The sequence below is a fragment of the Miniopterus natalensis genome, chromosome X (genome assembly GCF_054644295.1).
Source record: "Miniopterus natalensis isolate mMinNat1 chromosome X, mMinNat1.hap1, whole genome shotgun sequence".
In the NCBI taxonomy this organism is placed as follows: Eukaryota; Metazoa; Chordata; class Mammalia; order Chiroptera; family Miniopteridae; genus Miniopterus; species Miniopterus natalensis.
Genome location: NC_142103.1, coordinates 52844750 through 52871432, shown reverse-complemented (window position 1 = coordinate 52871432; position 26683 = coordinate 52844750). Strand labels below are relative to the sequence as shown.

The 26683-nt window shown below is 40.8% G+C and overlaps 1 protein-coding gene across 2 annotated transcripts in view; it reads left to right on the top strand.

Annotated features, from left to right (window-relative positions):
• Nucleotides 1-26683, top strand: part of ARHGEF9 (Cdc42 guanine nucleotide exchange factor 9) — a 288918-nt gene that overhangs the window by 75989 nt on the left and 186246 nt on the right. The window contains exon 1 of one of the 2 annotated variants that reach the window (XM_016216961.2): nucleotides 18195-18284. The exons of the other annotated variant lie outside the window; for it this stretch is intronic. Coding sequence (XP_016072447.1) covers nucleotides 18255-18284 — 30 coding nt within the window. The 5' untranslated portion in view covers nucleotides 18195-18254. Of the gene's footprint in view, nucleotides 1-18194; nucleotides 18285-26683 lie in introns of those variants that run through there. 2 annotated transcript variants of the gene reach the window in all.

The window sequence follows — 26683 nt, the reverse complement described above, 5'->3', positions numbered from 1 at the left end:
TTCATCTGTAAAACTGGGATAATTCTAGAACTTACTTCACAGGGTTGTTAAGGAATCACTAAGTCACTATCTGTAAATGCTTAGAACAGTGCCTCATACATAGCATTTGCTGAATAAATAAGCCTAGAATCTGATTTAGGAATGGAAGAGTCATGTTTGGAGAGTGAGTGCTCTCTAGTGTGCTTCTGATTCTACCCCAGGGGTAGCTACTCCTTTTCCATCTGTGACTGGTGGGCCAGGTTCTCTAGCGTGCTCTCTGTATTAAATGCCTCAGATGACCAAACACACAGCATCACTGGCTAATCCAGCCCAGGCTCATGTGCATTGAACCAGAAACTTGATGCCACACTGCCTCTATATAGGTTGCTCAGGGAGCTATTAGTTAAGGAGCAAACCTTCCCTCTTCCCTGAGATTATGTACCACCAGTTGCATAAACTTGCCGTGGGGCTACTAGCCTCCTTCTTCACCCCTAAAACAACCACTCTCAGCATTACTTATAAAGTTGACCACTCCCTCATTTTTGAAACTCTCTTCCTTAGTTTCCAGGACACCACACTCTCTTGGTGTTACTCCTACCTCACTGACTGCTCCTTCTCAGGCTCTTGCAATTTTATCCTTACTTCCTCAACCTCTAAATGTTGGAAGGCCCCAGGGCTCAGTCCTTGGGCTTCCTCTCTTCTCTGTTTGTACTCCCTTCTTTGGTGACTTCATCTAGCCTCATGGCTTTAAGTAACATTTACACATTAACGTCTCCCAAATTTTCATCACCAGCCTGGCCTCCCTCACCACATGTCTAACTGCCTACTTAACATCTCCACTTAGATATCTAATAAGCATTTCAAACTTAATATGTTCCAAACTGAGCTCTTGATATAAAACCCCATGTCTCACGTCTGCTTCTCCTGCACTTTTCCCTCCATCAGTTAATAGTAACTTCCAGATGCTTCCTTCTAGTTGTTCAGACCAAAACCTTAATGACTCATTTTCCCTTGCACCCCACATCCAATCCCTTAGGAAATCCTCTTGGTTTTACCTTCAAAATTTATGTAGAATCAATTACTTCTCACTACTTCCCATGCTGCCACCCTAATCTGAACCACCATCATCTCTTACTACATTACACTTCTTACTGATCTGTTTCCTCCCTTAACCCCTTACAGTCAATTCTCTACACAGCAAGCAGAGTGAGCTTGTTAAAACTTAATTCAAATCATATCATGTTACTCCTCTGCTCATAATCCTTCAGTTATCCCCCATCTCACCTCAGAGTAAACACTTAATCCTCACAGTAATCCCTAAGATCCTACATGCCTCTGTGACCTCATCTCCCATCAGTCTCCAGTGCTCACTCCACTCCTGTCACACTGTCCTCCCCTCTATTTTTCAGAGCCACCAGGCACACTCCAGCATTCATGCTTGCTTGATATTCCTTTCACCTGGAATACTGTGGTCTCAAATGTCTGCTTCATTTTCTCACCCCTATCAGGTCTGTTTCACCTGTTTTTCTCAGTGAGACTGTATCTTTTAAAAAATTACATACTTTCCATTCTCTTCTCTGCTTTTTTCCCCCAACAACAGTTATAACTATAACTATCTGACATACCATACATTTTATTTGTTTCTTTGGCATAGGCCTCTTCCTACTAGAATATAAGCTCCATGAAAGCAAGGATTTTGACTGTTTTATTCACCAATATACCCCCAACTCTAGGAATAGGAATTCCTTAGCGCATAGAAGGTGCCCAATAAATATTCTTTGAATAAATAAATTAAAAGAATTCCTCTCTTCCATTGTTTCCTTATATTGTTTTTCCTTTCTCCAATAATATAAAATAGGCATAACCACCCTGAGAGGATCCAGAGGCATGTTCATAGAAGAATCACACCCTAAAAGGAAAGAAAGAGTGGTGGAAAGTAAGCAAGTGGTCTTATGCCTGCCTGTATTTCATTTGTCTGGCTGCCAGTGTTTTTTGGGGCTCTTTTAATTTAGGCTTTGGAGTTTGAGGACTGGGGTATTTTCACTGCTCCTAACAGAATTTGTCCTCGAGCCTAGGCCCCCTTCACCTTTTGGCCATCCTCCATATTAGAACCCAAACACCTTGCTCTTTGATAGGCTCAGATTCTTCACAGGAGTGAAGTGACAGGCACACATGGCTGCTGGTAGAGACTAAAGGCTGTGTGGGGCCACTAAGTGTGTGTATGTGTGTGACTATATAGTCTGCATCTTATCTGTACCCATTGTGTGTGGGTGTCAGTCTAAATACATGGTCTGTAACAGTTCTGGCAAATTCCTTCATTACCCTTAGAGGTCCTTACTACAATTCCTTTAAACCTATCCCTACCTCAACCCCACAGTTAATCACCATCATCAGAGCTAATATATGTCAGACACTGTTCTAAATGCTTTATGTGTATTTACTTGTTTACTCCACACAGCAACTTTTTGATATAAGTACTATGATCAGAAACTGAGCTCCAGAGAGAGAAGTTAATTAGCTTAACCATCTATCTGGCTGCCAGGTGATGCTGGTTTACCATAGCATATTTCAAACTCTTTTGACTTGAACACATACATATATATATATATATATATATATATATATAGAGAGAGAGAGAGAGAGAGAGAGAGAGAACATATATACATTCTACTTCACAACTAACATACAAAATTGGAACAAAATTTCGGGGAATAATACCCTTAATATTTGCTTTGTAATCTGATATTTTCACTAAAGTTAAAAAAAAGAGCCAGTCAAGACTCACCTAATAGATTTTTACCACCCAAATGGATCCATTTCAGTATTCATTAAAGGCTTGCAAGCCACTCTGAAAATCACTGCTTTAGGGTGCATGCCCATTCTCAGAGACCTCTAAAATGTTTTCAGCCCCCAAAAGGGGTCATAATATTCCTGGAATATGAGGAATAAAGAGAGACATTGGGGCGTGGGGGATTGAGGTACCAATACTATGCCTCAAAGTGCCTGGTGAAAGTTTGACCCTGCATGACTTGTTCTACCTCTCTTAGAATCTGATCTGACTTTCTCTGAACCCAAGCGCAGCCATTTTTTTCTCCTTTCAATGAACATCAATTCATTCAACAAACATTTTTGAGTCCCTCAAGACTAGGTGCTCTGCCAGAGGCTATGGGAAAGCAAAATTACGTGGGGTTACCAACTCATAATCAGCTAACTACATAAAGCAAGCAATAACAAGGGTCATAAAAAGGGTACTGACAAAATGTCATGAGTATGCATAGAAAGGGAGATTGATTTCAACTTGGGTTGAAACTTCATGAAAGAAATAGCTTTGAGCCTGACCTGAAAGGATGGCTAAGACTTAGACAAGCAAAAGGGGGGGAGGCAATTCTCAAAGGATATTAAAACAAAACAAAAACTTGTGAACTGAAAAGTGTAGATATGTAGAGAGACTGAAGAGGATTTAGAGCTGGGTGGGGAGAATTGCTAATATTTTGCTAAAGAGTTTGAACTTTATTCTGTAGGCAATGGGGATTCATTAAAAGTGTTTCACCAGAGGAGGATCAACCTTTAGGGTTCTAACTCTGACAGCAATGTGAGAATGGGTTGGAGGGCAGCAAAAATGGAGGTAGGTAGACACTTAGGAGGCTGATGTGATAGTTCAGGAGAGACATAAATGAGGACCTGACCTGGAGCAGTGGTCATGGATATGGAAAAGAGGAGATGCACAGAAGAAATGCCATAAAGGTCAAGGCAACAGAGCTTGACAACTAATAACATGTATGTGTATACAGGCAAAACCTTCTCTCCTCCTTCCCTGTTTGTCCCTCAACCCAGGGCTTCTATAGAAGTCTGAAGAACTCTGTGAATCCACCCATATCAGGAAGAGGAAGCATGGGTGTGGCTGGGTGGTTCCTGCTATGAAAAAGGTGAGGAAGAGGAGACAGTTCATCATAGACAGTTCATCAGGAGGCCAGGCTGGGCTCATCCTGCATTTCAGAAGACCATAGAATTTTAGAGCAGGAAAGCAACCTTAGGATCATGCTGTGAGGATGTTCTACTGTGAGGAAGGGCCAGATAAGGATGAAGGAGTCTAGTAAAGAAAGGAGTTTTTAGGAAAAGCCTTAGCCTTGATCTCTTTTTTATTTTTAATTTTTAACTTTTTATAATTTTTATTTTTGTTTAAAGTATTACAAATGTCCCTTTTTCTCCCCAATGACCTATTGCCACCCGTTCCTTCCCCCTCCCCAGTCACTCTCCCTACCATTGTCCGTGTCCTTGGGTTGTGTATATATGCACATAAATTCTTTGGTTACTCTCTCCCCCTCCATCCCCCCTGCCCCCCTCCATCCCTCTGACCTTTGGTCAGTCTCAACTATGCTTCCACGTCATTGAATCTATTCTGCTCGTCAATTTATTAAGTTCTTTAGATTCCATGTATAATCGAGATCATGTGATATTTTTCTTTCGCTGCCTGGCTTATTTCACTTAGCATAATATTCTCCAGGTCCATCCATACTGTCCCAAAGGGTACAAGATTCTTCTTTACAGCTGTGTAGTATTCCATGGTGTAAATGTCCCACAGCTTTTTTATCCACTCATCTACTGATGGGCACTTGGGCTGTTTCCAGATCTTAGCTATTGTAAACTGTGCTGCTATGAACATAGGGGTGCATAAATCCTTTCTGATGAATGTTTCAGGATTCTTAGGATACATTCCTAGGAGAGGAATCACTGGGTCAAAGGCAGCTCCATTTTTAATTTTTTGAGGAACCTCCATACTGTTTTCCATAGTGGCTGCACCAGTCTGCATTCCCACCAGCAGTGTACTAGGATTCCCCTTTCTCCACACCCTCGCCAGCACATGTTGTTTGTTGATTTGTTGATGGCAGCCATTCTGACAGGTGTGAAGCGATACTTCATTGTGGTTTTAATTTGCATCTCTCTGATGATTAGCGATGTTGAGCATGTGTCTCTTGGCCATCCATATGTCCTCTTTGGAGAAGTGTCTATTTAAGTCCTTTGCCCATTTCTTAATTGGGTTGTTTGTCTTCCTCTTGCGGAGTACTATGAGTTCCTTGTACACTTTGGAAATTAGCCCCTTATCAGATTCATCCTTGGCAAATATGTTTTCCCAGACCGTGGGGTTCCTTTGTGTTTTGAGGCTGTTTTCTTTTGCTGTGCAGAAGCTTTTTAGTTTGATGTAGTCCCATATGTTTATTTTTTCCTTTGTTTCTCTTGCCCTAGGAGTTGTATTAGTGAAAAGTCCACTATGTGGGATGTCTGTGACTTTACCGCCTATGTTTTCTTCCAGGATTTTTATGGTTTCGTGACTTACATTTAAGTCTTTTATCCATTTTGAGTTTATTTTTGTGTATGGAGAAAGTTGGTGGTCTAGTTTCATTCTTTTGCATGTATCTGTCCAATTTTCCCAGCACCACTTATTGAAGAGACTGTCCTTACTCCATTGGATACTCTTGCCTCCTTTGTCAAATATTAACTGACTATAATGGCGTGGGTCTATTTCTGGGGTCTCTGTTCTGTTCCATTGATCTATATGCCTGTTGTTGTACCAATACCAGGCCATTTTCTTCCCCTGTCCTCCTCTTTGCCTTCTCCCCTTCCCCTTCCTCCCCGTTTTCTCCTTTCTCCTCATCAACCACTGCCTTTTCCTTCTCCTTCTTTCCTCTTTTTTTTATTCTGCTGCTTCTTCATCTTCTTTTCTCTCTTCTTCTTTCTCTCCCTTTTTTACTCATTCTCCTCTTGATTTTTCTTCTTCTCTTTTATTCTCTCTACTTATTTTCTTCCTTTTCTCCCAGACCATCCTCAGCACCCTCTTCCCCGAAAAACACACACACACAAAAATGCTCCCAAACCACAAGTTTTCCTTGGAGTTCAGGAGACAGCATCTGTAACCTGAGACATGACTCAAGCACTCAAGCCATCTCAACTTGCAGGGACAAGTCCCCTAGAAAGAGCCTCACCTTCTATTAAATAGATTCCTTGTCAGCTTTCTTTATAGTGCTTTTCCTGGTCAAGCACTCGTCTGGCTGAAAGAGTTTCTCTTTTCACCACCTCTCTGGAGAATGGCTTAGCAGGCACATTGAACAGAAGGTTTAGCAGTTTACCCAGTGCAGTGGAGTTCAGTGAAAGCTGGGGCTGGAGGCTACAGCTCTTTCTTTTTCACTTCTTTGTTTTTTCTACTGGCTTCTCACTTCTATCAGTGTGGTCCATGGACCAGCAGCATCCATATCACCTGAGAATCTGTTAGAAATGCAGGACCTCAAGCCCCACCACAGACCTACTGTTTCAGAATCTTTAACAAGAGCATCCGTGGACATTAAAGGTTGAAAAGCACTACCCTGCATAGACTACATCTCTCTATAGACACAGTCATTCCTAGAGTAACCCTTTCTGGGTTTGCTTGAAATTGTGGAGGGATAAAGAGGTTGATGGTCAGAGAGCCCTGAAGGGCAGGCATTACCACTCAGATGTCTGCAGAGGCTAGGCAGGGCTTCTGGCTCTAAAGTAAGCAGCTGCCACTCAGCTTCAGCTGATTGTTGCAAGGTGGTTAATACTACTCTTTATGTCATATCTTCTTTATCTATTCATCTACTGATGGACACCCAGGTTGCTTCCATATCTTGGCTATTATAAATAATGCTTCAATAAGCATAAGGCTTCACATGTCATTTTGAATTAGTGTTTTCATTTTCTTGGGATAAATACCCAGAACTGGAATTGCTAGGTCATATTGCAACAACATGTATGGACCTGGAGGGTATTATGCTAAGTGAAATAAGTCAGTCAGAGAAAGACAAATACCATATGATTTCACTTCTATGTGGAATCTAAAACAAAAGTATACAACTGAACAAATAAAACACAAAAAAAGACTCATAGAAATAGAGAAAAAACTGATGGTTGGGGGGATAAAAAAGGTGAAGGGAAATAAAAAGTAAAAACTTCCAATGGTAAAATAAATAAACCACATGGGTGTAGTGTACAACACAGGGAATATAGTGAATAATGTTGTGATAAGTTCATGGTGGCAGATGGCTACTAGACTTAATGTGGTGATCACATTAAGGTATATTATATACATATAGTTTAACATCTAACAAACTTAAACTAAAACACTGTGATGGGCTGTTGGCCAGACACTCCATTTACAACTTCTGATGTGGTCTAGGTTGGTTTGTTTGTGTTTAGCAGCAGGGACTCTTTCATCAAACAGCATCTTACCTGGAAGCTTAATGTATTAAGCAGATGAAAGGAGAACCTCTCCGGTTGAAGTGGGGCCCAGAGCTCCTCCCACTCAGCCATTCCCATGTCCCCCAGAACTAAGAGTGGCCTCTAAAGGACTCTCCCTACACAGGTCAAAAGCATTGAGAGATTCTAACACCGTTTGATGGATGAAGAGACTGTCACACAGCAACTTAGCAGTCATCAGACTTCCAATCCAGAGCTCTCCTCATCTGGCTCACTGACATTTTTGCATGGGTCTCTAGTGCATCCTTTCATAGATGGAGGATTTATTCTACAGTAGCACTGGCAGGTGGTCTTCTAGACTCTGCTTGGATGCCTTCAATGATGGGAAGCTCACCACTTCATAAGATTGGGCACTAACATGTGAGTTTGTCTTGCCAGAGAATCTTTGAACAGATACATTTTGTTAATGAGATTTGCAGGTCCTGAATCCACCCAAGTGGTTTAAGCAACATCTCTGCCCAAATTGGGGATTAAATCTGCTCATCTGATTGAAACTCTTCATGCAGTTATTTCAGCTCCTGACTTTTTACAGAAAATGAACAGTGGACTGAAAAGTAAATTTCTTAGATAGATAGGATGTTGTTTGAGGCTGAAGGTATGGCATGGGAAAGAGAAGAGGGAGTAAAAGAGGAAAGGTTAGAGGGCGAAGAAAAGGGGGTGGATGAGATGAACTTGAAGTCATTTCATTTATACAAACTTGAGAGTAGTAAAGAGCCCATGGAGAACTTAGAAGAGGAGAGTAGCTAGTAGGTCCCTACCACAGAGGAAGGAGTAGGCTTTTCATCTGGCTGGCCCCTATGATCAAGCTGAAGTGATCTTGTAGGGAGGTTGTTTAGCCAAAGCCCCGAGTGTGGTGCTTTCTTTAGCAGGCCATTGAGCAGCATCTTATTCTGTCTCTAGGCTCTGCCTACTGAGGTCTGAAGAAAGACAATTGTGGTCACTTCCTCCCTGCTCTTCCCTGAGCTGCTTGCTGCTGTGAGAGCTTACTTTAAGTACTTCTGGGGTTCACTGGGTTTCTTCTCTGGCTCCAGTCTGCAAAGTCAGGGAACTGCTGGGGAAAATTAGGGATGAGAAATTGCATTCCTAGGTGAATGGCTGTCCTAGCTGATATTTCCACAGAGAAAATGGAAGCCCACATGCCCAGAAAACTTTCTTCCCCAAATCAGAAACCCTGACTGACCTTAACATCTTTGACTATAATACTTCCAAATACAGGCAAAGATGTTTTCTGTCCTTATTGGGGGAAAACTATTATCCCAATGACTCCAACATAGTGACAGGAGTTTTATTTAGATCTTGGCTTCTCAGATTTTAATGTGTACATGAATCACTGAGGATTTTATGAAAATGATGATGGTGATCAGTAGGTCAGGGGTGGGCTTGGGATTCTTCATTTCTAATAAACTCCCAGGTGATGCTGCTGCTGCTGATCTGAGGCCCACACTTTGAATAGGGGCTTGATGACCTTGAGAATACATCTATCTGCATTTTTATTCTCAAAGTCTAAGCTAGATTATATTTAGATATTACTGTACACCTATACATGTTTCACCTAGTACACTAGCATCCCACTTTAAATTATTTCGCCCAGTCAGGTGTGGCTCAGCGGTTGAGCATAGACCTAGGATCCAGGTGATCGGGGTTTGATTCCTGGTCAGGGCACATGCCCGGGTTGTCGGCTCGATCAGTGACTCTCTCATCATTGATGTTTCTGTCTCTCTTCCTCTCCTTTTCTCTCTCTGAAATCAATAAAGATATAAAAAAATTATTTTGTGTTACCTTATTTGGGATGACATCTATCATGTTTCTCATTTCTTCCTCTCCTGTCTTCACAACTCTAGGCTCCTTGGAAGCACATACCATCTGCCTCTGCCACCCACTATCCCTTCACTTTACTTTCATTTCCTGACCTGGCCCTTCCTGCTTTTCTGACATCATCTCCCAACACTGTCTTTTACTATGCTACATTCTGCCATGTTGGACTTCTGTTCCTTGCACATGTCAGTCTCATTTCCATCTCCAAGCCTTTGCTTTTGTTGTTTCTTTCTAATTTGGAATTGTCTTCTCCAGATCTTTGCATGGCTGGTTTCTTCTCATTACTCTGGTATCAACTCAGATGTCACCTCTTAGAGAGGCCTTCCTTGGCCACTTAGCTGAAAGTGTCCTCCTTCTTTAGTTACTTTCTATTATATAACTCTATTTATTATTTTCTTAATAACTCTTCAGTACCTAAGATTACTTTATTTATTGTTTTTTTGGGGAGGTCAATGTCTAAATCTCTCCATTACAATATAAACTCCTTGAGGATAAAGACCTAGTCTGTCTTGTTCACTACTGTATCTTCAGTACCCAGAACAGAATTTGGCACATAGTAGGTGCTTTATTCATGAATCTTGGCTGAAACATTATCTTTCTGGACATTTTTCCTCACTCATTGAAGACTTTAGCTCCTGGATCATCACTTGCCTTCATCTGTCTTACTGCCTCTCAAACCTCAACTTTCCTGTAGATGGCCTGCCTATTTAAGCCTGGCCTCATATTCAAGAACCTATTTTTCACCCCACCTCAGCTAGAAAACTCCTGTAGTAACGCCCTGGATCATGTCATAGCGAGTAACTAACTGAATTAGTTAGTTACTAATCCAGAATCTCAATTTCAAGCATCTCATCTCTGATCGCTGTCATGTTCTCCAAGTTCATTTACTCTGGCACCTCTGTTCCAACAATTCTTCCCTATGATCAAGATCTCCAATTCATTGACCCTACCATTCCACCAACCACATACTGCATTGTTCATCATTCCTTTTCATGCTCTCTTTTCCCTTCTGTCCATCATAGATTCCTTGGCTCATTATTATGATCACATCCTTGAAAATGCTTGCAACTTTATTGTCCATTTTTCCCATTGTATTTTCCTGGCAAATCTCCCCCAGATTCTACCCAATCACCTATCTTCTCTATACCTGTGCTTGAGCAATAAAATGGACTGGTTAAAAGTCCCACAGCTTGGTTGATTGAGTTTGCTTTACTACAAGCCTCAATTGGGCACTCAACACTTCCAGCAAACCTTACTATGTGTTCCTAATGTGTTTGCTTTTTTTAAGTCTCTCTAAAACAGTGGCTATCAACCTTAGTTGTGCATTAGAATCATCTAGGGATCTAATAAAAATCCTAATGCCCAGGTTATACCTCACTCCAATTAAATAATAATCCCTGAAGGTGGGATTTAGACAGCAGTGTTTTATTGTTGTTGTTGTTTCTTAATTCTCACCCGAGGATATGTTTTTTTAAAAATTGATTTTAGAGTGAGAGGAAGGAAAAGGAAAGGAGAGAGAGAGAGAAACATTTATGTGAGAGAGAAACATCGATTGGTTGCCTCCTATATGCACCCTGACTGGGGATCGAACCTGAAACCTAGGTATGTACACTGACCAGGAATTGAACCCATGATCCCTTTGACGTACGGGATAAAGGCCAAGGCTAGAGAGCAGTGTTTCTTTTTGTTTTGTTTTTTGTATTTTTGTTTTTGTTTGTTTTTAACAAATTATCTTTATTGTTGAAAATATCACAGATATCCCCTTTTTAACCCCATTGATCCTCTCCACCCCATATCCAACCCATCCCCAGGCTCTCCCCAGACCAGTGTCTGTGTCCATGGGTTATTCCCATAAGAAAACAGTGTTTCTTAAAGCTCCCCTGGTGATTCCTGTGTGCAGCCAAGGTTTAGAACCACTGCTCTGAAGAACTATTACATACTTGCTCCTCCCTCCTATAACTTTCAATGACCTCCTTCCACATGCATTTCTCAGTTTCATCTCTTTATTGAGAAAATAGAATCCATTTTAAGAACATTTCCTTCTCTTTCATTTATTAAATCTGCAGGCACCTGCACTCTCACCCATTGTCTCTGTCTTCCTTCCTGTTAGAGTAGCTCTTTTACAATCAAGGGCAAATATCTACTCTTATGCTATGGACCCCATCCCCTCTTACCTTCTCAAGGACTTTTCATGTGCAGGTATCCCCTCTGATACACCAGCACTTCTCAGATTTTAAAGTACATGCAAATTACCTAGCTATCTAGATAAAATGCAGATTTTGATTCAGTAGGTCTGAGATGGGGCCTAAGGTTCTGCATTTATAATAAGCACCTTGGTGATGATGATGCTGTTGATCTGTGGACCATGCTTCAAGTAGCAGTGTCTTTTATCATCAGCCTCTTTTTCTCATTCCCATCATCATGTTTTTAACCTCATGTTAAAAAAACAGACTTCCTTGACTTCATATACCAGTCCAAATATTACCCTATTTCTCTTATTTCCTTCAGAGCAAAATTTCTCAAAGAGTTATCCATACTTGTCTCTACTTCTTTATCCTCATTTATTTTTTTCTCCTCATTTACTTCTCAGCTTACTCCAGTATGATTTTGTTAACCTCATGTAAATGAAGCTATTCTTCTCAAGGCCAATGTGGATGACCATGTTGCCAATACAATGGACATAATCTCTCATCAGTCATTCAATTTTTCAGCATCATTCCTTAAATTTTTTTTTTACCTGAATGCAATTTTTTCTGGCTTTCTTTCTACCTTACTGAACACTACTTCTCAGTCTCCATTTTTGGCCCCTCCTTCCCTAATCAACTGTAGTCTAATTGTTAGAGAGCTTCAAGACTCAGTCCATGGTCCTTTTCTATCTATACTCTCTCCCTAGATGATCTTATCCTGCCTGGTGTCTTTTGATGCAATCTATATGAGAATGACTCCAAAATGTATATCTCGGGGCAAATCTTCTGTCCTGAGCTCCAGGTTTGTGTATCCAATTGTATTATTGACATCTCTTCTAATAATATGAATAATGGACAGCTTGCACTTAATACATCTAAAATGGAAGTCTTGATTTCCTCCCCTCCTCAAATCTATGCTTATTTCAGCCTTCCCACATCAGCAAATGGTGCGACCATCTACCCAGTTATTCAAGCCAGAATCATAGAGTCATCCATAATTCCTTTGTCTTTTCCCTGACATTCCATGGCCATATCATCACCAAGTTCTGTTGTTCCTACCTCCAAGTAAAATATATCTCAAATACAACCATGAACCACATATTGATGTTTTAGTCAAGGATGGACCACATATATGAGTATAGTCCCCTAAGATTATAATTGAACTGAAAAATTCCTATTACCTAGTACCAGCATAGTCATTCTAACATCATAAAGCAACGCATTATGTGTTTGTGCTGATGCTGGTGTAAACAAACCTATGGTGCTGCCAGTCATATAAAAGTATAGCACATACAGTTATGTACAGTATATAATACTTGATAATGATAATAAATATGTTACTCATTTAGGTGTTTACTGTACTATACTTTTTATCATTATTTCTAGTTATGAAAAAATAGTTTGCCATAAAACAGTATGCCGTGTTATGCCAGCAGCAACGTCATACATCTCATCCTTACCCCATCTCTTGTTTGCATCATTCTCTTATGCTTGATTGAATCTTGTATTATTTTGTACAGTAACATGCTGTTTAGGCATATAGCCTAGAAACATTAAACTATACCATATAGTCTAGGTGTTTAGTAGGGTATATCATCTAGTTTTGTGTAAGTGCATTCTATGATGTTCACACAGCTACGAAATTACTTAACAATACATTTCTCAGAAAGTATCCCCTTCATTAAGTGGTGCATAGTTGTAGTTTTTCTTCTATCATCTTCAGTGTCTTTCCAGTACAAGTTCAGATCAACTCATTCTGCTGCTTAAAACCTCTCAATACCCCTCCGCCCCTGTTGTGCTCAGAATAAAGTACAGATTCTCTACAACGACTTTCAATGCTTTATGTGACTTGGTTTTTGCCAAATTTGTCCCCAACACTCTTTTTTCTCTATGTTTCAGCCTCATTTTGCTTCCAATTCCTGGACACTGTTTTCTGTGCCTGGAATACTTATCCCTACCTGTTTACATGGCTGGCTTACTTTAAGCCCATAGGCCTCAACTTAAATGTCATTTTCTTGGAGAGGCCTTATTTATCTAAATTCTCTCTTTCCTCCCCCATAGTTACTCTTTGTCCTTTCACAACACTTTTCACCATCTTTATTAGCATATTTATTCATCTCATTTATTTATTTATTGAATAAAAATCAGTAAATGAGTGGTTTCTGTCTTGTTCATTGCTATATAATCGGTGCTTAACACATTGTTTCTTGCACACAGGCACATACTTATTGAATTTATAAATGAATGAATAAGAATAGGTAGTGACATATGTACTGAATATCATTTTGTTCGGACAACACAAGTTATAATGTAGATGTTAGCTTTAAGCTCTCAATACTAGCATTATAGTAGTTGTATACTTTTAACTTTTACCCATTTTCACTACTGCATTCTATTCACTGTCAAAAACCAAGGGTCTGAGTTCTCATTCCAGATCAGCCACTAACTTATTTACTTTGTAACTTTGCGAGTCCTTTTCATTCTTGGGGGCTATATTTTCTCATCTGTAAAATTAGAATGTTGTAGGAGATAATCTTTAAGATCTTCCACAACTCTGATATCTATGGATAAGTGATTGCTTAGCACTGTTAACACTGTTAGGGAAACAATTAGTGTGTTCACTGAGTAATTTGGAACCTGAGACTCAAAGAAGCTGAGTCTCAGGTTCCAGGTTACCCACCTGTAGTGAATTCAGCTCTTTACCAAGGTCTGCATAAAGCCACAGCTACAGCAGGTAAGGAACCAGCTTGGGGTGATGGGGCCTCTGCTCCCAGAAGCCTGACTCTAGGCTCTTAGAATCACTATGGACTCAAATAAAGAGAATGTGCTACACTGGGGACATATTTAAGACTGCCTCTCTCCTCTCTGCTCATGGCTGAAAAGAGGGCAGCATTTGGCACTTGTCCACTGAGGGCTGGTGCTAGGCTAAGTACCAAATAAGCTTCTGAGAGATCACAGTGCTTCAAGGGAGAGATCTGGGGCACAGAGATTGTGGAAACCCCTTTACCAGATTTCTATTATCCTATACTGAATGCTTACTGGTTGCCAAGCCTTGTGCTGTTTTTTCCCCCATGAGGTTAATTTATCAAATCTTTATAACAATCTTATGATGGAGATAATATTATTAGTCCTGTTTCACAGATAAGGAAATTATCTAAATGCATAACATTAAATAACCTGTCCAAGTAAGTAGCAAAGCTAATAATTGAATGCAAGCACTCTGGCCCCAGAGCTTATTCTCTTACATACTACATTATATTGCCTCTAACTGCTCACATGGTTTGAGACAAATAAGTACTCAAGACATACTGAATTCAATAGCTTCTTCGCCTCTGGAATCAACATCTGTTCTTTGCAAGATTCTCTAGGCACAGACAATAACACTGGACTGCTTGCTCTCAGATTTATTCTTCACTCTTCTCCTACAAACTAAATTTCATAGGCTCCCTCACTATCTGTCTTCTTCTATTCCATGAGAAATACCTGTGGGAGATTGGTGGGCAAGATGAAGAAGAAGCCATGATATTTCCTCTACCCACTGCTTTAGAGAGGTATATTCTGGAAGTGGATGTATTTCCTCTGTGACTCCAACTTCTGTTAAGGACTCCTACATTCATGGCATGTGAAGCATCAGGCCACAAACCTCATGCTATTAGTTTAGTTTAGCACCAGTTTCTGTGTTATGGTAACATTACTTTTTCCCATTATTCATCTAGCCCTAGGAGTGGTAGCAGTTTACCGTGGTTGCTAAATTCTGGCTTATCTTACCATCCTTTGTTTGGCTCTTTAGCTCTGCTGGTATGATGTGTTCCCTGTATTAAATGTTCTCTCTTTAAAAAATCTAGGTTTCTGTTTTTCTGACTGGAACATAATTGATATAGGCAGCTTGCTTAATCCCAGGGCTACTCTCTATCATATAAATTGGTTTATATCCTTCAGAGCATATATCACAATCTTTATCTTATTTGTTTACTTATTTATTGTCTATCTTTACTCCATTTCAAGTAGATTGTAAGGTCCATAAGAAACTTTGTTTTGTATCCTGAGACTCTATTACAATGTCTGGCACATAGGCGGTCAATAATATTGTTGAATGAATACATCCATCAAAAATAAGTCCAAGTTTTTAATTGGATATCTTGTATGTGCAAGATATCCAGTTGTAGGAAATACCAAGGTGAGTAATTCATTGTCCCTGCTTTAAAAAAACGACAACTTATAATTCCATTTAAGTGATAAGAAATGAAAAAATATACACATGACCAGTGTGTTAGTTTGCCAGGGCTGCCACAGCAAAGTACCATAGACTGGATAGCTTAAAAACCAGAAATTTATTTTCTTACCATTCTGAAGGGCAAAAAAAGTCCAAGATCAAGGTGGTTTCTTCTGAGGCCTCTGTCATTGACTTGTAGATAGCTGCCTTCTCCCTTTGTCTTTACATGGTCTTCCCTCTATACCCATCATTGCCCAAGTTTCCTTTTCTTACAAGGACACCAGACATAGTGGATTGGGGCCTACCATAATTACCTTATTTTAACTTAATTACTGCTTTAAAGACCTAGTCTGCAAATACATTCTTTTTTATTTTTATATATATTTTTTCAATTACAATTTACATTCAATATTATTTTGTATTAGTTTCAGGTGTTTAGATAATCATGTACTTTACAGTGTAGTTCCTCCTAATATTTTAAGTACCCACCTGGCACTATACATAGTTATTACAGTGTTATTGACTATATTTCCTATGCTGTACTTTACATTCCTATGACTATTTTGTAACTACCAATTTGTACTTCTTAATACCTTCACCTTTTTCACCCAGGCCCCCAACCCTGCTCTTCTCTGGCAACTATCAGTCTGTTCTCTGTATCTATGAGTCTGTTTCTTTTTTTTTTGTTTTTTTGTTTATTTTACTCTTTAGATTCTAGATATAAGTGAAATCACATGGTGTTTGTTGTTCTCTGTCTGACTTATTTCACTTAGAGTAATACCCTCTAGGGCCATCTATGCTATTGAAAATGGTCAGATTTCATTCTTTTTTATGGCCAAGTAATATTTCATTGCAAATAGTCACATTTCGAGGCATTGGTGGTTTGGGCTTCAACATAAGAATAGAGGACACACTTCAGCCTGCAACAACTAGTAAGTAAAAGATCATTCTCAGTTGAGAAGGCTAAATTGTAGTACTATGGGAGTTAGATGAAAGACCGTAAAACCAGTATCCTAGAGTATTGTGGGAAAGCTTCTTAGGGGTAGTATGCCTAGTGCCAGATCTTAAAGATATATTAAAGAGTCATGACAGTTTGAATGGACTGGTTGTCATGAGAAGTTCATTCATGAGGCTCAGTGTGAATGAAAGGCCAGAGGTGGAAAAAAGTGAGGAGAGCATTGTAGAATCTCCAATTACTTGACTATTAGACTTGGGAGGAAGTTGAAAGGTCACCCAGGCTAAGCTCCCATTTAATTCAGCAATCCCTTGCCAAAGTACCATTCAGCTTTTGCTTGTACACCTCCTAGGACTGGGTCCTCATCAAGGCAGCTGCTTTGATTTTTGGCCAGCTATGTTTGGCCAAAACAATGGCTCAGATGAAGTGGGGACAGTTTGCTAGGAATTAGAAGATAATAAGTTTGTGTGTGTGCAATGCCAGTGATGTCTTCGTACCAATCACCTTCGGACACTTCTTTCTGATGTCATATTTTATAATTCTTTTTTGCTGAAGCTGCAACCTCTTTTTTTGTAATCTCATTCTTGTTTGACCTTCCTTGTGAGTTAGGAGCTTTAGATTCTTGTCTTGTTTGGCTGTTTTACCTTGAGTAGATATCTTTCAATTTTGGGGCTTCAGTGTTTATAACTGTAGCAGGGGACTGATCAACACTCCTTGTCATGTTCACCTCACAGGGTTCTTGTAAGGACTGTATGGTATAATGGGTGTGAATGTGACCAACAATGTCAGCTCTAAAGAAATGCAAAGGTGCCAGTCTGGGTTGCAATGCCCAGAGTTAGGGGTATCATGAAAAGGTGGGCGGTTTCTCCGTTTGCCTGTTTTGCTGATGTTCATTTGACTCATTCTCAGCAAAATAAGCAAATGGAAAATTCATCCATCGACAAGCTACCTTTTATAATCCTGAAGGTGTGAGCTCCTTCCAGAATCCTGGAATAATGTGTGTGTGTGTGTGTGTGTGTGTGTGTCTGTGTTTGTGAGTGATAACAAAAAGAAGCTTGGAAAGCTTCAGAAGGTAAAGTGGAGGCTTTATCTTTTCTATGTGAACTTAGACAAGCCCCTTACTACTTTTACTCCTCCATTTATTGATCTGTAAAATGGAGATACTAATGCCTGCCTCCACAGAGTTATTCTGAGAAGTAAAAGTGATTATGGTGATGAATGCCCCAAGAGAGTACCTACTAGGAGAGAAGACCCCAGGGGCGTATGCAGAGGGAAGGCTGGGGAGAGGGAGGTGTGAAAGTACTGGCATTGCTCCACTAGGGCAGGATCTTATTATTCAGGAGATTGGCCCAACACCTCTGGCAACTTTGGAGACTTTTAGCTGACTCGACACAATTAGGGATCCCCACAATAAACAGCATCTAACTCCAGCACGGTGGGAGGCAGCAGAGGTAGCAGTTTTCCTCTCCCAGGCGGAGGTTATTCACCCCCATCCTCTCACTGCACCCCACCTCCCAGTTCTTAAACCTTGGCCTGAGACAAAGGCAGTCGGTTGGGACACCCCCCCTCCCCCCGCCCACGCTTCTTCCGTGGCCAAGCACCCTGAGAGCTGAGAGCTGAGAGCTGCGGGGCAGAGAGGCAGAGCCTGCTGGCTGGGATGGAACGACCTGACTAAAGGCAAGGTCCAGGGCGTAGGGGATTGGGCCGTAGTGCTGTGGAGGAGGGGAGGCGGAGGGGGCGCTGGGGCTTTCCCTCGCTCCCGCCGTACCAGCTCATCCAGCCCCAGACAACCTGCGCAGCCACCCGGGCCTCAGAGAAGCCGGGCTTCGCAGGCACCATGCAGTGGATAAGGGGCGGATCAGGAATGGTGAGTGCATATAACCCTGGCTTCCCCCGCTTGTGCCTCAGTCTCCGAGCCCCACCCCCAGCTCCTCCACCAGCCGCTATGCAGTAGGCCCCCTCGCCTCTGCCCACCGCCCTCCCCGCTGTCCTTGAGACACCAGAGAGCTTGCTGTGGCCATTTTAGGAGCCCATGCTCGCCTGCCTGCCTACCGAAGAAAGCCCCCTCCCATCCTCCTCCGCATTGCTACTGCCTCCTCCCCACTTGAGAGATTAGGGTGGGATGGTAGTGGAGGTCACCTGGAAAGCCAAAGTAACAAGGGGTCTGGCAGAGGGGCTCCCTGTGAGCAGTGAGGCTTGCAGGCTGCAGGCCAGCTGGCGGGGGTTTGGGAGGGAGGGAGCAGTTACAAAGCCTGGGATTGTGAAAGAGGTAGTATGGGAGAGTTGCATAGTCCCCTAAATAGATCCTGTACCCCCTTACTCTGGCCAGCCCCAGGGCATGAGCGCCAGAAAGCCACTCTCAGGAAAGCTGTCCAGGGGAGCTCTGGAGCCCTTTATTGCCTGGGTTGGGATCACCTTATCCATATTTGGGGTTTTGTCAAGGAAAGAGAGCTGCAGAGATCCTTATTCTAGAAATGGGTCTGGACCCCATTCAGTTAAGAGAGCTACTACCCACTCACCCAAGGAGTATGTGTTTGTGTGTGTGTTCAGTATTATCTTCCAACAGTACATTTTATGCCATGTTGCTCCTTTCTCTACCTGGAGACCTTGGAATGACTTCCCTTCCAGAGAGGACGTGGTGGCTGTATCTTGATGCTTCTCTGACTCAGCTAGAGGTAGCTTAAGTCTGGTCAGGGACTCTGGGGGTTGCAGGCCCCCGTGCCTTTATCCTCAGCTGGGAGGCATGGGCAAGAGGGTCTTGGAGGGCAGTTGGGTTGGGTCAACAGACACTGATGGGCATGCCAGCCCACAGTTCTGCACTGCCACCCACAACCAGAAGCTGAATTGAAGTAGCCTAAAGTGGTTGGGCAAAAATTGATGTTTAACTCCTTTTTTGCTCCCATTCTGGAAGGGAAGAAGGAATTTGGAGTGGGCTAGGACTGTATTCTGAGGACCCGTCCTCTTCCTTAGATCTGTTTTAGTGGTTCCTGAAGGCATCCAGTTTATATTCTTGTATGCCAGGGCTTCAAGAGACTCTTAGTCCCAGATATCCCTCTTTCCCTGGGGTCCCATCATGGCTATTTCAAATGTTTGTAGACCCAGAAAAGATCGAAGCAGGAGAAGACCTTCAAGTTCCTGTCATCCATACAGGAAATCTGAGACCCAGAGAATGGGAGAGACTGACCCAGGGTCACACAGCTCCATGAAGGCAAAGCTGAGTCTCCTGACTCTCTGTCACTGTCCCTCCCCACTCCTCCACAGACTCATCAGTTCAAATGGTGCTGAGAGAGGCAGAAAAGAACAGAGTCATGATCTTGGGAAAGGACTTCCTTAAGGATAAACTAATGCTCAAAGTTTGCTTTAAAAAAATAAAACATGCTAGTTCTGGTATTTCTGTTAGCTGGGTCTGGGTGAGACCTCCCTCTTCTTCTAAATATATTGTAATATAGAGGTCCAGAGCCACCCACTGACAACAGATTAAATTAATGGAGAAATTTGAAGTTTTGCCAACTGTGTGTGAGAGAGAAGAGAGAGTAACAGACACTTTGAGGAGACTATATAATTAGAGATTGATCGATGGGGAAATCTTATGATATTTTAAGATATTGAAATGGAGAATATTATATGATGAAAGCCTTTCTTTGACTGTTTGCCAGAATTCAAAAGATAGGGGTAGTAAATTCTATTCCAGCCTGTTTGATAAGAATGCTTTGGGCCTCAGTTTTCTCACCTGTTAAATGGGTCTGTTAATGATCACCAAAGTTCCTTCCATATCTGAGATTCTGAGATTCCTAGAAGTAAATGTTGTATAAAATTTAACTAGTGGCTCATTATGAAAAAAAAAAAAAAAATAGGGAGTATATATCTACCGTTTTATAACGTGACTAGTCAAAAGATCTTTGCTCCTTGTTTTTTCATTTGCAAATCTTTTGAAATTCAGATTGAACTTTTTATAACAGTGAGATTTCTTTTCAGAACATTTGACTATTATAACAGATTGCAAGTGTCACATGTAAATGAAGGTCCTTGAACATAAAACATCAGTCAGGATTTTACAGAATAAAATCTGTCTCTGTAGATAGTGTTAAAAACTGTGTGTTCACTTTTTGAAAAAAATGCATCTTTATTGATTTCAGAGAGAGGAAGACAGAGGGAGAGAGAGAGATAGAAATATCAATGATGAGAGTCATTGATCAGCTGCCTCCTGCACACCCCCCACTGGGGATCGAGCCTGCAACCCAGGCATGTGCCCTGAGGGGGAATCTAACCTCGATCTGCTGGATCATAGGTCGATGCTCAACCACTGAGCCATGCCAGCTAGACTGTGTGTTCATTTTTGATGGTAGATTTTTCAGTGTATTTATTCATAGCTTCTGCCCGCAATGCCGATTTGTTCTGGGTTAAGCAGTGTGCCTAGGATGGAAATAACTCTGGTTTTAGAATCATAAGTCTGAGGTTGAAGGCCTAGCTTTTACACTTCTCAGCTCTGAAACACTTGCTAATTGTCATACCTCTTTCATCCTCAGTATTCCCATCCATAAGACAGGGATGAAGTACCTTATAAGCACTATTGAGATCATTAATTCATTTAACAAAAAATATAGAGTATTTACTCTGAGTTGGCACTGATATAGGTGTTGGAGAGACAACAGTGAAAAAAAACAAAGTCTCTACTCTCATGAATCTCACATTCTAGAGGTTGAGGGAGTCACTAAACAATTATGCAAACAAATATATAATATGTCTGGAAGTGCTAAGAAGGAAAAAAAAAACCTGGTAAGAGAATAGAGAGAGATAACAGGTGGGATGATATATTAGATCAGCAAGAGCCTCTCTGATTAAGGGATATTTGAGCAGAGATGTGAAGGAAATGAAGGAACAAGCTCTTATGCAGCTGTTTAGGAGAAGACAGTTCTAGGCATAAGAAACAGTGGGGGGGGGGGGCGAGAAAGGGGGGGTGGAGGGAGGGACAACAGGAACACACAACTGATTTGTTTAAGTAATAGCAAGGAATCCAATGTCCTAGGGACACTTAATCTGCATGAGAAGGGTAGTTTTGGGGAAGGCTTTGATCAGATAAGGAACATAATCTCACTTAAATTTTAACAGGAGGATAGATTATATTGGGGCAAAGGAAAAGAGCTATGAGGGAAGTCTTAAATTGGCCAGGTTAGAGGTGATGGTGGCTTGGACTAAAGTGATGATAATCTGTATGAAAGGGCTGTGTCTTTTGTAGCATAATTTATAGATGGTCTGTGTCTTTCTCTTTTCTGACCATCCATCTGATTCTCAGATGTCTGAGTGTAGGGCTAGAATGAACAGACTGGGTAGATGCATTCAAGGGCATTTCATATCTAAGCCAATGATCACATGATTTGCTTCGGGCTTCTGGCCTCTGGTGGAGCTAATTGAGGATTGGGCCTATGTGGATTACCAATGAACCACTTCCTTGCTTTCTAGGATTCTGGAGGAGAAGATTAAGTTTATCATTAGTACTAGATGTGGAATACTTAACGTGTGTGATATCTGGAAGGGATCATTTTTAGTTCTCTCTCTTCTATATTACAAAATTATTTTCAGTAATAATCATCATTAATAATTGTTTTCTTGATTTGTTTTTTAATTTTCAAATTACTAACAATGGAAAAGGACACTAAACTTCAATTTAAAAAATAAATTAAGTAACATTATATGATATAAAATGTGCACTTACTGAACAAAAATAGTACACCTTGCAGTTTGTATTGTTTTTGCAGTTTTAGATTTTTTAAAATATATATATATATATATATCTTTATTGATTTCAGAGAGAGGAAAGGAGAGGGATAGAGAGAGATAGAAACATCAATGATGAGAGAGTCATTGATTGGGTGCTTAGCCCGAAACCTGAGCATGTGCCCTAACCGGGAATCGAACCCTGATTGCCTGGATCCTAGGTTGATGCTCAACCGCTGAGCCACGCTCGGTCGGGCTGTTTTAGATTTTAAACACAAACAAAAACTCCAATTTGTCATATGAATAAGGAAATTGAAGTAACATTCTGTTTCTTTTTAACTTTACAAGCACTGTGCTACCATTGTTTACTTTGAACCTACTATTTATATGCTGTAATATAACACCAGAGGGATTGCAGGCAGACCCTGGCCAGATAGCTCAGTTGGTTAAGCATCCTCCCGATACTCTAAGGTTTCAGGTTTGATGCCCAGTCAGGGCACATACAAGAGTCAACCAATGAACACATAAATAAGGGGAACAACAAATTGATGTTTCTCTCTCTCTCTCTCTCATCAATAAAAAAAAAAAAAGACACCAAAATCTACCGTGAATGATTCTAAACCTTTACAAAGTGAACACACGTGTGAAGTTTGTGTGTGTTTGGTGGGGGGCAACTATATAACTGGAAGTTCTCTGAATTCAACTTCCATTTTATTAAAGGATAAATAATAAAAGGTGCTAATTTGAAACTTTATATAGATGATTAAAACTCAGTAGTAACAATTGTTTAGAACTTTGACCAACAAAATATGTTTTCAGGGAGGAGTATTTTATTACTGACATTTAAAATTGCTGGTCCGTGGTGATAATAAAAAACACACAGACAACACTTTGACTTTTAATCTTTAAAAATATTCTCTAGAGATAGTGTGCTCTTTCTTTGCCTGCACTAAGGGTTGTCCACTCCTATTGTCCCACTTTATATGCTAATACTTTGGAGAAGAATATGAAATCTTGAACTAGATTCTATGCCAAATTTCATGTGGCTTTCATAAAAGTCACAATATTTGAGTTGGTGGAAATCTCTGTATAGGCAAGATAGAATGGCCAACTATTAAGTTTAAAAGTTGATTTGATTCTGCTGCGAATAACAGAGATCTATCTACATTGGCTTGAAACACATAGGTTTTATTTTTTCACATAAAAGAACTCAGGAGATAGGCATACCTGGGCCAGTATGGCAGCTTCGGGAAGTGTGTCAGGACTTTTCTACTCCACAATTCCTAGCATTTGGATTTCATTCTTGAAGTTGCTTCATGGTCCAAGATGGGTTTTGAAGTTTCAGAACATCTATTAACATACACACTCTAGATAGCAGGAAGGGCAAAAGAAGAGGAAAATGACTTGACCCTACTTTTTATTTTATTTTTTAATTTATCTTTATTGTTGAAAGTATTACAGATGTCCCTTTTTTTCCCACTGACCCCTTCCACCGCGCGCCTACCCTCCAGCCTACCTCACTATTGTCTGTGTCCATGAGGTATACATATATGCATATAAGCTCTTTGGTTAATTTCTTCCCTTCCCCCTGCCCTGCTTCCCTTTGAGATTCATCAGTCTGTTCCATGCTTCCATGTCTCTGAATCCATTTTGTTTGTCAGTCTATTTTGCTCATTATATTCCACATATAAATGAGATCATGTGATACTTGTCTTTCTCTGATTGGCTTATTTTCACTTAGCATAATACTCTTCAGGTCCCGCCTTTTTTAAAGAAGTCTTCCTAGAAGTCCTGTTTAATAATACTTCTACTTATATCTCATTGATCAGAACTGAGTCACCTGGAGGCTCCCAGCTGCAAGGGAAACTTGGAAATGTAGTCATGTAAACTGGATGGCAATGTGCACAGCTAACAATTACAGGCAAGGTTTCTGATACCAAGGAGCAAGGGGAGAATGGGCTGTTGGGGAGACAAACCGCAGTTATTGTCACAGTTAGTCCACATATATGTCTTTCAATGTAGAAACAGAATCTTAAGGGCTGGAACTCAGCGTTGGACTATGAGCTACAATCTGATGGATGTGGCCAATTATAAATTTTGGCCAATAGTTAAAATGCTTTCATCAATTCGGTGAAGGATCAATCAGAACTTGGATGTATTTTAGTCCTCCTTTGCTTCCTCCAGTGACAGATTCTTCTTGTGAGACCAAGTGGATGGTATCATCCTTTATAGAGATGGGGAATACAACAGTAGGAGCAGTGTTTAGGGAGAGGATGGAAAGGGGAGATAACAAGTACAGTCTGAGCCATGTTGAGTCTGAGTTGCTTGGACAGCCTCATATGAGAACTATCCAATAGGAAGTTGGTGATCTGCATCACCAATAATTGCAGCTCAGAGAAGGACTGGGAGGCATTGGTGACAGTTGAAGTTCTCACAGTAGATCAACTACCAAGTATTTTAAAATGCAGTATAGTCTTGAAAAGGAGGAATGGGAACGGAACATGAGCCTTTTCCTTTTCGAGGTAGTTTCCTAACCTAGAGCAGGCCTGATCCACTCTGTAATCTACTTTCTGGAATTTCCATGGCAACAGTATAGTTTCAAGCTTTACTCTCTACATTGCTCATGTTGCTTTTTTTTCTTTTTAAAATATATCTTTATTGATTTCAGAGAGCGGAAGGGAGAAGGAGAGAGAGAGATAGAAATGTCAGTGATGAGAGAGTCATTGATTGGCTGCCTCCTGCACGGCCCCCTACTGGGGATCAAGCCTGAAACCCGGGCATGTGCCCTGACTGGGAATTGAATCACAATCTCTTGTATCATAGGTCAATGCTTAACCACTGAGCCATGCCGGCCCAGTGCTCATGTTACTTTTGGACTGCCAAATGTAATGTCTAAACTGGTTGACCTTGGTGATAAATTAGCTCAACTCCTTAGATCAGGGTGAGCAAACTACAGCCCACAAGTTAGATAAAAATGATTTTTACATTTTTAAATGGTTGGAAAATTTTGAAAGAAGAATATTTTGTGATAGACATACATGAAATTATATGAAAATTTATATGAAATTCAAATTTTATTGGAATATGGCCATGCCTATTCTACCTTCATGATACAAAGGCAAAGTTGAATAGTTGTGACAGAGACCATATGGCCTGCAAAGTCTAAAATATTTGTTATTTAGCTCAGCCGGTGTGGCTCAGCACTTCAGCACTGACTTATGATAGAGGAGATTGTGGTTCAATTCTTGGTCAGGGCACATGCCCAGGTTGTGGGCTCCATCCCAAATAGGGGGTGCATGCAGGAGACAGCTGATCAGTGACTCTCTCATCATTGATGTTTCTAGCTATCTTTCTCCCTTTCTCTGAAGTCAATAAAGACATATTTAAAATAAAATAAAATATTTACTGTTTGGTCCTTTACAGAAAAGGTTTGCAGACCTCTGCCTCAGAGCCATTGGGTTACCATGGCAGTGCCTCAGGGGAGAGCCTGGTCAGGGGCAGCAGGAGTTTGGACCTCACACTTCTGATTTATCAAGAACAACTGGGTTTTTTCTGTATATGTTGGGTTGTTGCTTGAGATTTTGGAAGAGGGTTTTTGCTTGCCTTGCATTCTCCCTACCTCCCACACAAAAGTGTTTGAATATCGCCCATTTTATAGATTGTAAAAACTAAGTCTCAGAGAGGGAGAGTGCTTGACCTAAGACCATACAACTACTCAGTAACTGGAAAAAGAATCCATATATCCCAATTCCCAGTTATATGTACCTTCTTCGATGTTCATGAAGCAAATTTAGTAGGGGGAAAGGGAAGCATAACTGTTATGTGCCAGTTATATGAAATGTTATCTCAATCAATTCTCACATTATCCTCTACAAATTAGGTTTTAAAGTCAACATTTGTTGGTTTATAAATTCATGAAATAAATATTCACTGACCACCTACTATACATCAGGCCATTAGAAATGCAACAGAGAATGAAAGATAAATGTCCTTGCCCTCCCAGAGTTCATAGTCTAGTCCAGCTTGGAAACAGCAATAGTGAGTTTAAGTATATTGCTCAGGTTTCAATAAAGTATATTGCTCAGCATCATATTTCAAATCCGGACTTATCTGATTGCAAAAGCCTTACTCTTTTCACAACCCAACCATCCTTCTATCCACTCCCAGTTCACTCACCAATCTTACCCATACACCCATCCATCCATCATCCATCCATCCATCCATCCATCCATCCATCCATCCATCCATCCATCCATCCATCCATCCATCCAATGTATTTTTTGATTACTTATAAACTACTAGGTGTTGACTACACAGCAGGCAGAGTCCCCTAGCTTTCATCACTCTGCCTTGGTATCAGCAACATAATGTAATGGTTATGAGCACAGACCCTAGAACCAGATTCCCTGCTTGCTCTCACCACTTATTGTCTGTGTGGTCTTGGGCATCCCACTTAACCCCTCAGGGTCCTCATCTTTAAAGTAGGGAAGATAGCCCTAGCCAGTTTTGCTCAATGGTTAAAGCATTAGCCCATGGATTGAAGGGTTCCGG